This window comes from Pangasianodon hypophthalmus, chromosome 25 (genome assembly GCF_027358585.1).
Source record: "Pangasianodon hypophthalmus isolate fPanHyp1 chromosome 25, fPanHyp1.pri, whole genome shotgun sequence".
In the NCBI taxonomy this organism is placed as follows: Eukaryota; Metazoa; Chordata; class Actinopteri; order Siluriformes; family Pangasiidae; genus Pangasianodon; species Pangasianodon hypophthalmus.
This window is the reverse complement of record NC_069734.1, coordinates 8,871,245-8,884,744: the sequence shown is the minus strand read 5'-3', so window position 1 is coordinate 8,884,744 and position 13,500 is coordinate 8,871,245. Positions and strand designations below refer to the sequence as shown.

General features: G+C 37.7%; 1 protein-coding gene across 2 annotated transcripts in view; it reads left to right on the top strand.

The window, feature by feature from the left end:
* si:ch211-186j3.6 (neural-cadherin) overlaps positions 1-13,500 on the top strand; it is a 238,787-nt gene that overhangs the window by 71,698 nt on the left and 153,589 nt on the right. For both annotated transcript variants that reach the window (XM_026937517.3, XM_026937518.3), the window contains exons 2-4: positions 4,209-4,406; positions 5,745-5,970; positions 8,581-8,785. In XM_026937517.3, the coding sequence (XP_026793318.1) occupies positions 4,209-4,406; positions 5,745-5,970; positions 8,581-8,785 (629 nt within the window). The remainder of the gene's footprint in view (positions 1-4,208; positions 4,407-5,744; positions 5,971-8,580; positions 8,786-13,500) is intronic.

Below are 13,500 nucleotides of genomic sequence, written 5' to 3'. Positions count from 1 at the left end.
TATATTAATGTGTTTGTTATAGTATGTTATTGTTTCTGTAGTAACAGCTCATACTCAAGGACTTGCATGGTCCTTTATATGTTATTCCTAACTTAACTGCAGATCTCTCGTGAGAGTATGTTCATCATCTGACATGGAGAACATGTTATCACACACAATTTTATTGGGATTATCTCATATAGTGTGACAAGTAATAATCTTTTGCACAGTCTAAAACCAGCTTAAGACTACTGTACCTCTTCACCAAGCACTTCAAAGAGCACTTAAAAAAACCCTCATCTCTAACGGGATTTTAGGTTTATAGTATTTTTAGACTAGCATGAGGATATATTTTTGATGGAGTCTATAAAGCACTTCCGTAAGTCAGTCTGGATAAGGGTGTCTGCCAAATGCTGTAAATGTAAATGCACGCTACCTGGCACCTAGTCACTGGCTGGGTCTGCTTGCTGCCTATACTGGCTCATGCACCCATCTTAGAAAGCAGCGTTTCAGTAGCAATGATGGCACCTGTAAGGAAATGGTTTGAGACGGGCTTGAAAATCCACATGCATCACAATGTGGCTAGGATGCCTGGATTATGTTGGGCTAGGTGGAATAAGGTCCCAGTTGGGCTATTGAACAAATAGTCTGTGATTACACAAGTTATTTCTCATCAGGAAAAAAAAATCCTAACCCACAAACAATTATTATGCCACAGTTAAACCACAAACTTATTTCCCTACATCCTGCATCCTCAGTGCTTTCCAATGCCATTTTTTTCCTAGTTGGCTGCTACACTAGAACTGTCTCACATGATTTTATGGTGTGCAGGATAACTACACAGGTTTGCAGTCTTCAAAAATCATCCAGATGTAGGGATTGCATGAGGCAGCATTTTGTGCAAACATACAATTAAGATATGACTTGATGACTTCCTGCCTCCTAATATTTATTATTATTATTATTATTAGTAGTAGTAGTAGTAGTATTTTACATTTAAAGTAAGCTTATAATAATTAGTGAAAGAGTCCTAATAAAGTCATGGCCTTCCCTGAGAAAGCAATAGGTGCATCTACAAGAAGAAAGGAAAGAAAGAAAAATAAAACATGAAAAAAACAACTGATTATATTGTCTTTTGGAAAACCCATACCACCTAAAATTTGTCAGAAGAGGTTGACACAGTAGCTACATCTGCATAGGCCCCAGAGGTTTGTGCTTTGCTCTGACTGTGTGTGTGTGTGTGTGTGTGTGTGTATGTATATGTGTATGCGTATGTTGGTCTTTGAATGAACTTATGGTATATTTGAAGGAAAAGGTGTTCATATGTGATTATTTCAGCTGTCATGCTGCCATTCTCTTTTCTCTAAAGCTTATCAGAATGCCTCCACTGATCCGTTTGGCAGTTTTTGGCTCCCTCCTGTATGCACTCTTTCTTAATGTCATCGGTTTATGCAGTCACTTGTCAGCTTGTGTTTTAGTCCGTGTGTTTTAATACGGTTTCCATAACAACCTTGGAACCATTTTATTGCTGCTCTACTTTCTCTTAATTCAGCTCTCAGTTTGTCCACTTACTTCTCTTATTTCTCCTACTCACTTATTGCTCTTTTTTCCACTTTCTCCAGTAAATTGCTGTGACTCTCTCCATCTGGCTTACACATCCCTCAATATGACCCTTCTTTCCGCTGAATTTTTCACCTCTGTTAACGCTCCTCCTTTTTATAAGGTAATGAGTAATCTTGAACTTGTTTTGCTCTAATTTAGAAATCATACTCTGTGCTACTTTACTCTTTAAATCAGTAAAAATGGATAAGAGTTGATGGACCAAGTGGTGCAAGGGCCAAGGGCTTTTGGTCTTATCAGTGATGTAGAGCAGGGCCATTATTATTACCCGGTGTGAGCCCTCAGGCTGGAGAACGGCAACGAGCCATATGGCACGCCTCTGAAGGAAGCTCTACAAGCTCTGTACTTCACCTGTAAGGCTGCGCTATCTCTTCATCTCTCCATTAACTGCAAATCACCGACTCACTATGACTGCCAAAGTTGCACTCCTCCAACAAGCTTCAAGATCCTCACAGGCTGATTAGTTCCTAAATACAGTGATTATACTGTAGGCAAATGAACAGTTCCATCTGGGCCTTTTGCTGCCTTATATCCTGTGTTGACAAACATGATTTCTTGAGAAAGCCAAAGCTGTTTGTGTGGTTCCATGCAATCGGCCTCATTTATCAAACTGGGTACGAATCATCTGCAGGAGCATTTACACAAGAAATATAGTATTCATGAAAATCTAGTTAGTTAAAAAAAATGTATCCTAAGAGTTTCTGATATTGTGTAAATTTATATATAAGGAGACTCACTTGATTGATGGCCTTCAAGTTGTATAACTGGCATGATTTACTGCAAATTTATATAAGGAATATGCTATCAGGTGTAAATAGCATATGTATTTCAATTGCGCACACAAACTTAGTGAAAATCACTGGACTCAATATGACAAAGAAAGGCTGCTGTATAACAGGAGGAGTGTATGCTATGGTGAGTGTATGCTATGGTAACTGATGAGTTGCAGTGGCTGAGCTGCATTGCTGGAAGATTAAGCACACATGGCACTCTTTCACCATTTGGTTGTTATTTTCTTGTTTTCAGCTCTTTGCCTTTTATGGAGTTTTATGGGTCTCACTAAATGCAATTCAGCTTTGCCATGAACATACTTTGCACTTTACGAGCGATTGGCGTTTATCAACATACGCAAATCAGCATTACTGAAACTTTTGTAAATCGAGATGGTGTTCAGTTTGGCCTGTGAAAACACTCACACACAGCATTGCTAAAAGATTGATAATTGACACCCAATATGTGTGTGTCCTTCAGTTTTTCATACACCTTGTATGGTGATGAACAGACACCATTTAGAGAAGGCTGATGGTTTAAGAGTTAAACAAGACACTGTGATGTGTCATTGCAGTTGTTCATAATAAAAATGCCCTAATTTATGGTGTAGATCCTTGAGTTTAATTACTAGTTGGTAATGTGTGTATTGCCTCTCTCTCTCTCTCTCTCTCTCTCTCTCCCTTTTCTGTATTTCTTTCTTTCTCAGCTGTCACCACTTCACTTTTTTCTTTATTGATATATGATTCTCTTTCATCTTTTATATCACTATAACATGTCTACAGAGACTCTTGGTAAAACTTCATCCCTGCTGTCAACAGTGTAAGGTGGCAGGTGCTCTGCTGTCAGTGCCACTCAGAGTGACAGGACCAATCAGGAATCACAGTCCCAACCACTTGACGTGTCAAGCAGCACATGCAAGCACTGACATGCAAACTTGGGTGTTGAATGAGCAACAGGAAGGAAGGGAAGGTTGGAAGAAAAGGGTGCCTTTCCTTTTCCTTTTTTTTAAAAAAAAAATCAAACTGGGTTGTTTTGAGGTGACTCATATTACGAGGTGAAAAAAGCTGCACAAACGTCTGGGAAATCCTACATCAGATACGGCAGAACATCTTAAAGAATGCCTGGAAAAACTGACTATGTTCATAGATGCTTCAGCTGTTTTGTCACTAATATCTACACATGCATTATAGTTTGCCCAAGTATAAACCTGTATTGGTATCAATAAGTTAAGATACCTCTGAACATATCCTTTTAAAAGAAATAATATATGGATAACATAGATGACCTAAAACATCTTAAAAACAGTGGGATCTATGAATGTTCATGATTTAAGCAAGTTGGAAATAGGCTAATATCATTAGGTCTTCTAAAATACAATGGGAATATGTTGAGAAAAATCTGCAAAAACATTGTACAGCAGCTAAGGAACTGCATACAGTGTAACGGTTAACATGTAGAGCGTATGTTGTAAATAATGAATGCATAATTAAGTACTGTATATGTAGTTTTACTCTCATTGCTAACTTTTCGGACACCCTGTATACTGTTTGTCATGAATTTTCCCATGAGTTCCCAGTGCAACGAGCACTGCTTGCATTTGTTCTTTATTCTCCAAGTGCTTTTGTTTATGTTTTGATGCTGTTTTATTTTGATTCTAGTTCTGTCTCCACCCCTTTCCCGCCATTGGTCGATTAGCCTATTGTGTTCATCTGTTCTGTGCTGTGTAGTGCTGTATAGTGCTATGCAGCTATTTCCCAAGAGAAGGCACAACCTGTATAAATAAACTGAGTCCTTACATGAAGAGTGAGTAGTAATGCATCTATGTCTTCTTGCTGCAGGTCCAGATTGGTATTTGGTGAGAGTTGAGCTCACAGTCCTGGATGTCAATGATAATGCTCCAGAGTGGACAATGGTACCCTTCCCCTACCTGGCAGTGGTGTCTCCCAGCGCAGCCCCCAGCACACTCGTCTACAAGCTCACAGCTCGGGACGGTGATGAGGGTATCAATGGCGAGGTGGAATACTTCCTGTCTGATGGTAAGCCAGCTCCTTTCATGACCAGCTTTTGTATTGATAGGGAAGGCCAGGCAGTGATAAATGCAGAGAGTGTGTTTTAAAGCAAAACCAGATGGCAGTCAAAACATGGCAGACAGATATAAATATACCAGCAGGAGAACTTCATACTCCATTTTAGAAATAACAAAATTGAAATAGGAAAGATAACACCTATAGAAGGTACGTGCAGTGATTACATAAACAGGGGTTAAAATTGTGCAGGAAAATGGCAAGAATCCCAATAAGTTGAAGCTGTTCCTTAAACAGAAACAGCTCCGAGTCAATAACATTTACATTTACATTAACAGCGTTTAGCAGATGCCCTTATCCAGAGTGACTTACAGAAGTGATCAAATAAAAGTGCAAAGGAAAAATCCACCTCGAACAACTTGCATATTTATCTTATAATTAACTTGTGAGCTTCAGTGACATCCAGGATTATTTTGTAATGAAATTCTGGGTTGACATTTGTAGTTTTTCAGATCTTTTTTTTTTTTTTGACCTATTTTTCAGGTTGCATAATTGTTTCCCACAATGCCGTTCAGCTACCTCTGATAGTGATACCAGTGGGATTTAGTCTTTGCTTCATGTCTACCTAAAGCACTTAGTCCTTTAGTCTGTCCAGCTCTCTCACCTCCTCATCTATACACTCTGCTCAAACAGATCAGCTTCCAAAGCTTCAACTTTCATGCTAATACCAGCATCAATGCCATTGTGCTTCTAATCTCGTAGATCGCTATCTAGCTGAGCCGAGTGTGTGTCGTAAATCAAAGCACCTGCATTGTATAGCTGCATTGCGTTCTGGAACTTTGAGTCAAGCGTTTGCTGCCTCCAGTACTTCTATATTCAAGTTTTCATTAATATAACATGGAACATAGCTGGAAAATGGTGAGTGAAAAAAGAAGCACTTTTCACTTTTTCAGGCGATACCTGCCTGTTATCTCTTATGTTTGAGATTGTTTAAAGTTTTTTTTCTCCTGTTAAATGGCAGTGAAACTGTGCTAGCAATGACTCCCTGTGACGCCAGAACAGCAGACATCCATTAACTTCTCAAGGCAGCGAAAATACAGCATCAACCAAAAAATTTGCCCCAGAATTGCCAAACACATCATAAATATTTCAGTATTAAAAATATTTAATATTTCATGGTGGAGTCTTCCTTTAAATACTGATTGTCTGGTGCCATGACAGATTTGTCATCATTTGATATGTGTACTGAGATAATTTGACTTGTAGGATAAATGAAAAGGTGACTGAGTGACTTAATGCACTGCAGTTTACTCTACTGTATTCTAATACTGTAAAATACTGTTATTGTAGGAGGTGATGGGCGATTTGATGTGGACAGAAAGACGGGTCATGTGCGGACCACGGGTTTGCCTCTGCAGAGGGACAGAGAATATGTACTGACCGTTATGGCTGCTGACCGTCTGGGGAGTCGCAGTCTTCCTGCCATCCTTTCTGTGGTAGCAGGACCCAGAGCTCCACAATTTACCAACGCCTCCTACACAATATCCATACCCGAAAACACACTGGAGGGACAGCCGTGAGTAATGACAGTGCACACAAATGCAAACTAAACTAATCTAACACCATGCATAGAAAATCTCCCATACTGTGTGAACTACTGATTGTTTACCCCATATCCGTCACAAATTGCTCATCATCATCTTCATCATCATAGCAATGGCATACTCATCTTTGCCCCTGTGGTGTTCTTTCCCTGCCTACTGAAGCATACAGTCTGTGCTCAATGCATGGCTCATTAATGGCTCTGTTTGTGCAGCTGTATGATGAGAGGCATTAACCATGTATGACACACGCTAATTCAGCATAGTCGTGCTCATCACACATGCTCTCACAGTGGTGTATTTATGACTGTGGAGTCAAACCTGAGAAGCTGTACATTTTTCTTAGGTTTATTTATGTTTACTTATGTATTTTTCTGAGGCGGAAAGTAGAAAGTTTTTGTTTTTTTGTTTACTCTATCTATACTGGCTTTATCCAATTAATTTCCTTGGCTTGTGTTTTCTCTATATGAGCTGATTTGTAATTACATTTCACAAGAAGAAACACAATCCCTACAGCTGGGCGACATAAAATAATCTAATCTAAAATATGGCTTCTCATTATTCACATTTGCCTTACTTAGCATGTGTCACAGATATTACACTCACACCATCACTTCCTATAACTTCCATTAAAATGGAAAATTCATAATATTTGGCAACATCTGGTAGGTATTTGTTTATGGTTAGATAACTCTGAAATGAAGATATCAGACATTTTTAGTCCAGATATGGTGGAATTTAGGCCAGATATGGCAATGGCAAGTGGGCCAAAGTGGACTAATTATAAGCTGCTTCATTAACATTTTAATGGCATTTGGTATCTGGGCCAGAAATGGTTGAATTTTGGCACATAAGGATCAGTTCATCATGGCAGTGCAGATGATGTATTTGGTGGGTCATTTTGGTCCAAAAGTAAGCAGCCACATTTAGGTGTATAATGACATTTGAAATCTAGGTGTGATGATGGAAATGGCCTAAATGCCATCAATGCTTATGTACAATTTCATATCATGGATATCATGCCTGGGATATGGCCTCATCAATGTTCTGATATGGCTCTGTTAGATGGTATTGGACCATTACTCAATTGGTCTCAGGAAACATTATAATTTTAGAAGCTGCTCATGTTTATAAAACTTTCTTAACTTCATCTGAAGTCATCTGATCATGAGTCTGAATCAGACAGGCCAGCATGTTCATAAATGAAAAATAAAATCACATTAGGGAGCTTAAGTGAACACACTGACCCATGTATGTTGTGTTCAATCATTTTTTTTTCAGAAGAAAAATGGGAAAACAGCTTTTTGTTCTATTATTTTTTTCTTGGCATGCACTAACATAGGAAATTAATTCCTTCCTTTATTTATTTATTTATTTATTTATTTATTTATAATTGTTTCTTCTTGTTTCACCACACAAAGGCTAATAATCAAATATTCATGAATCCAAATATGAAAAGAATGTCCACTGTAGTACATTTCAGTGTGACCAGAGTTGACCTGGAAGTAGGCTCTTCTAAGGGCGGTTCTCGGGGTAAGATATGCACTCTGGAACCTTATTCTGCGTTCATAAAAGAGGTGATGAAAATGGAATCTACATATGGGTGATAAATTATTTTTAAATAACAGCTCCTGGAAAATACTGCCAATTTTTTCACCTGCCTTGTCATCCTATTTTACCATCACCCCCTTTCTATTTTTAAAATGCACATTGTGATCCATATGAGGCACTAATCCTTAATCACCCTCTTCTTGCTACTAGCTACCCAGTAATTGCTGATACATATATGTGTTATTCAAGATTGTTAATTAATTTTAGCCCAAAACTAAATGAAACAGAAATAATGAAAAGCAAGCAATGGAGAGCCTTTTGTAATATTTATTTTTTAAAGCCAATAACTGTTTTGAGCATCATGATTGCATATGCGTTTTTTTCCCATTTCAAAACAAAATATGAATGAACACACAGTAGACCACATGCCTGCAATACCTCCATGTAGCTGTAACCGACTATTCCTCTCATCTTCCTTCCTTCCATCTGACTCCATCCCTCTCTCACTTCTCCTTTTGTCTATAAGTGATGCAGATCATATGGGCAGCCATGTTGCTGTAGTCTGGCTGCTGTCTGATCAGTCTCTGAACCCTCAAGGCTTTCATCACCAGTTTCAGTCTGTACCCACTGATTGTTTTAGGCTGTAATCTATTGGAGAAATGATGGTTGTGGGCTTTATTTATGCCCTCAGGTCTGCAGTGATTAAGATTAAGTGTCCCAGCACAAGTTGGTTCACAGAACTCCTCACAGAGGCTCCTCTTGGGTGCTGTTACCATGATACTCTTTGGGATAAATGAATAATGTTTGCTTACGGGGTTATCTTTGTCAAATTCAATCTGCAAAATGTGTACTCTTCCATCGACACTGCTTGAAGTTGTAATGCTTGTCGAGGGAGAGAGATTTTCTTTCATTTTATACCGGGATAGAAACTTTATTTTATAAGGCAGCATTTTTATATACACTTTCATTTCACCAGGTTGTAGCTTTGACCCTTCATCCTCATTGTAACATTTCTCTCTCTGTTTCTTCTCCAGCTTTCTGGTCACTCCGGCGTTGTCTTTCCAGAAGGAGCCGATCAGCTACAGCTTGCTTATCAACCCCAGCAGCCTGTTCAGCATTGATCAGGAGAGTGGAGAGATCAGCCTGACCCGCAGTCTTGACTATGAGACTGATCAGCACCGCTACCTGCTGCTCGTGAGAGCCAGCGAGAACAAGGAGAGCCTGAGCAGTGCTGCAGAGGTGAGGCTTAGCAGAACCAAGGCTAGTATGTCTCTGAAAAGAAGAACACCAAATCAAGTCAGTGACCAAAAGGACAGGTATTTTGGTCATGGTGCAATTGAGTAAATGAATACTTTAGAGTTTTTCAACCCAATCTCTATCTGTCGCATCTGTAATGTACAATTTTACAATACATTTCCCTGTACTAATAAAAGAAAAGGGAACTTTTTGACTTGGAAATCATGTATAATGCCAGTCAAAGAACAGATGTTGGGGAGGTCAGTAAATATTTCAAATATTGTATAAAGTATACAACTGAATAAATAAATAAATAAATAAATAAATAACAAACAAACACTGAGCAAAGAATTGATGCTTTCTGATTAGTAAAATTTACTAAACGCCAAATCTAGCTCACATTAAAAAAATCTATAAAATAAATAAATAAAACTAGTTAAGATTCAGTGGTGTCAGTTAACTTATCTGTTGTAGCAAATTTTTTTTAAATAATGGTTTGCTTATAAATAAAATATAATGTTACTCCACTTTTTTCCTTTTTTAAATAACTCTTTTGAACTGACTTTTTTTATTTAAAGTTGACGTCTTTCAAGTTTAATGTTTTTAAAGCTGACTCTTTTTAAACTTGACTTCTTTTTTTATTCAAAGATGAGGTGACATCTTTAAACTTGAATTCTTTTTTAAGGTGACTGTTTTTTTAAAGTTGATTTTTTTTTTATTTAAAACACAAACCAAACCCAAGAGAATGTCTTAGCAAAACTGTTCTTATGTAGATGTATTATCCAAAATTAGGGATCTTTATGCATAACCACCATTCATTTTCATCCCTCTGAAAAGGTAGTCCTATATCAAAAAGGTCAGATTATACAGATACAGATTAATTAAAAAATGATGAATTTTTTTGTAGAATTAATGAAAACATTAAATACAAAAATACAAAAAAAAACTTTGTCACACAAAAATTTTCCCCAAAAACATAAAAAAAAGAAAGAAAGAAACTACATATTCTTGAGTAAACAGATTTTTTCCGTAATTGTTGCCTGTAGTATTTGCCCCTAATCTGGAGGGGCAGGATGGATGCTGGACTGTTTCTTTAACTCAATGTGAGTCACCACAGTCATGTTATTGCTTAACCTTGCTCATTCATTATGTGTCTGAAAGCTTTGCTTTTTTTTTTTTTTTCCCCTCTTGGTGATTATGGCTCCTGTGTCTTTACACCATGTCATTGAATAGATGGCTATCATCACTGAAAAAGACCTTCCCTTCTTGTATTCAAAACCAGTCTGACAGTCAGTTTCACTGCTTTGCACATTCACACTTTATTGGAAGCACTCATTCCCTGAACAATTTGATGTCTTTCTCAATGTGATGGATCTGGTCTATAGAAATTGTGGTTCAAATGAACCCTTCACGTCTACTGCATACTCTACTTTCAGCCCTCGTATATGACTCTTGATGGCTCATTTCTCTGCAAGACTTTTATAGAATTTTACCATTCAAAGTTTCTTGAGAGCCCATATCACCCACTGATGTAAGACTTTATATAATACAACACTTGGTCACAGAGTGCACCCTGAAAGACTGTATTAAAACTTACATCAATGGATGAGAGTAGTTTTCTATACAGTTTAACTGAAGCATGACCCTATTTTATTGCTTATTTTATCTTATGGGCACTTTCTTTATGTGAGGTTTTGGTGGATTACGTTTAACAAAAGGAGCAACAATATTATATTAAAGCTTACGTTTTACATCTTTACTGTATATGTCAAATATTAATAATTGATTAATTAATTATTAACAAATTAATAAATACTCTTTTCAAATAATAGAGCAATTCTTGTCCAACTAATAAACCTTTCATAAATTTTCTCTGTCAAGTTTGCAAATGATTAATTTAATGATAAGCAGATCATGTTCATGAAATTTATCCATTTAAAGCCAGGTTATTGTCTAAATGTGTGGCTTAATTCGAGGATAACACTGCAAAAAAAGTGCAATGGCAATGATTTAAATCTGTGACTGATAGTCGCATGCATGCCTCCAACAACATGACCCTTGAAACTCACATCTTGCTTTGGCGAGACACGATCTGTGCTGCTCAGTGATCCATAGGGCTTTCCAGTCCTAAGGCGAGTCAGTCAAGCACACAGACATGTGGTGGGGCAAGAGGATGGCACAAAACAATGCCAGTGCACTCAACTGCAAACACCAAGAGGCCTTGATAAGTGCAGTACAGGGCAATGAAATGACGGGCAGCTGTTCCTTAGATCTGTCCAATCTGTGAACTGAAGTCTTGGGGTTAAAGAAAAAAAAAAACAGACTGAGAGAGAAAGTTGGACCATGATCTATACTACAACTCTTCCGTCATCCTACTTACTTTTGTTCCTTCTCTCAGGTCATGCCACATCTGACTGTCATCACAAATGTCTTCATCTTATCACAAAGAGCTTAAGGCCTTGTTCTTTCCTGCTCATTCTCTTTTAAAGGTATTTATGATGCTTGATGAGTTATGGACTTGTTAGAGAAAGACTTCAGAGTGATGCTTTAGACAGTGATCTCTTATTAGGTGCCTGGTCGTTTCTGGAGGAGCTCAGCCTATTTTGATCTCCGCTGTTTTGAAAGTTACTAAGCAACTGTCCATGGGCTTTAGAGAAACACTGTCTCTCTCACACATACTCCTACACACTTCCTTTAGTGACAACAGTAAGACATGAACAAATAATCTACTGAAAATATACTGAGCACTTTATCTTTCATGGAAAAGCATATTGAATGAAAGTATAGAAAGACATACTGAGAAAAAGAAACACATGGTGCTTCAGCTTATAATATACTGACTAATACTATATGCACAAACTCCAGGTGATGTAATATCTTTGTAATTAGTAATCCTTTACAATGTAAATCAATCTTTTTGGAAATTAGCAACTAAATTAAGCTGTTCCTGTGAATTAGTGGGCTACTATAAACATTAAATACGTAACGCATTGAAACCAACAGAGTAATTTACACGTGGGATTTACTGCAGCTGTCACTACGTGTAAGAGCCGTTCTGTTAAAGAAAGTGAATTATCACTTTCTGTCCAATCAGAATCAAGAAGTCAGCAGCAGTGTGATTGAGAGTGGGTTGGGGGAGGGGCTTGGAAGGAACCAAAAACGATGTGCTTGTAGAGCACAGTTAAGAAATTTAACAATAAAGCTACGTTTCCTGATGGCTAACCATTTAGCTGGCTTGCTGTAACAAAGAGTATAGTCACTAGACTGACTAGAAAGCTTAGTCTTGAAACCAGGAGAATGGCAGACAAGGAAAATGTTAAACACAGAATACAAACGAACATGAACTAGAGGAGTATCAAACAGATTAAACTTAGGTCATAAAAACAATATAACTAGAATTACTGGGAGCATATAAATGGAAGTACTAGGAAATGGCAGCACAAGTGCACATGGGACATGTAATGCTGTGCGACACCTTGAGTGTGTTTATAAAAAGTCTTCAGTTAGCAGGGATATGGCTGCAGGTGTTAATATTCAGGCGAGACAAAACACTGCTGCTGAGGGCAAGGCGGTTGTTGAGGCACGCTGGGACTTGAGATTTCATTACACACTCTTCAAAACACTACTGCTGAGATCTGAGAGATGGAAGCCATCATAACCACCCAGACATCAGTATATTCAATTCCAGTGTAAAATTTTTCCAGAACCCCAGATATCTTGGTACTGGACTCAATTCTGAATATCTCAATCATATCCTGTATATTATATATACTGTATGAAGGGGTGGCACAGTGGTTTGGGCTCTCGAATACTGATTAGTCAGAAAGGTGAGCTCAGATCCTGGTACCTGTATCTGCTCAGCTCAATTGTATGTTTCTTTGGATAAAAGCATCTGCCAAATGAATAAATATCCATGCATATTTTTTTCTTACCAGTGGTGTAAAATTCAAACCGCTGAGTTCAGCTGAGTGCATTTTTTTTCTTAAATTTATCTTCAACTTAAATGAGTCAAGGCTTTGCTACACTGTTTATGCAAACTCAGCTGTCAAGCTCAGAAACACTAGCAATTCACTTCATATTTGCATACTGAGTAAAATGTGGGAAGAAATGGTTTTCAGGTTTGGAATGCCTTGCGATGTTTTGTTTTGGTATTGAATTCTTAAATTACTGGTCAGAAAAAGGTTTGGAATAATTATTAATGTTAATATTTAATATTATCATCACTGTACTGTATACTACTTTACTGTATTGTAATTAATACTTAAAACTTAATTAACACTTAATACTACAATGCACACTTACTAGTATATGGAATATCAGAAAGAGCTGGGAAAAGAGAAGTATCACAAAGTAAAAATCAACTGATTTCACACTTTTCCCTAAAAAGAATATTCGTACCAATTCACCAAGGTAGCTCAATTTGGCAGGATTACTGCTGAAAGGGCAATCTAGCCAAAATAGCTTCCTCTGTGTGGTAAGAAATCGGGACAATTACTGCCAAATCCTTCCTGTGTGCTCCCTCGCCCCCTATCCCCAACACAATCAGTGTCTTTCACTAGAACTTTGTAATATTGTCCCATTGCACCCTTTTTCGTCTAATCCCTTTTCCTTTTTATCTCTACGATTCACTGTGCCATGGATCATATTCACCCCATTGTGAGTCTCAAAACACATATCATTGATTGAAGATGTTTGGTCTTTTCCCTTTTTTCTTTGTT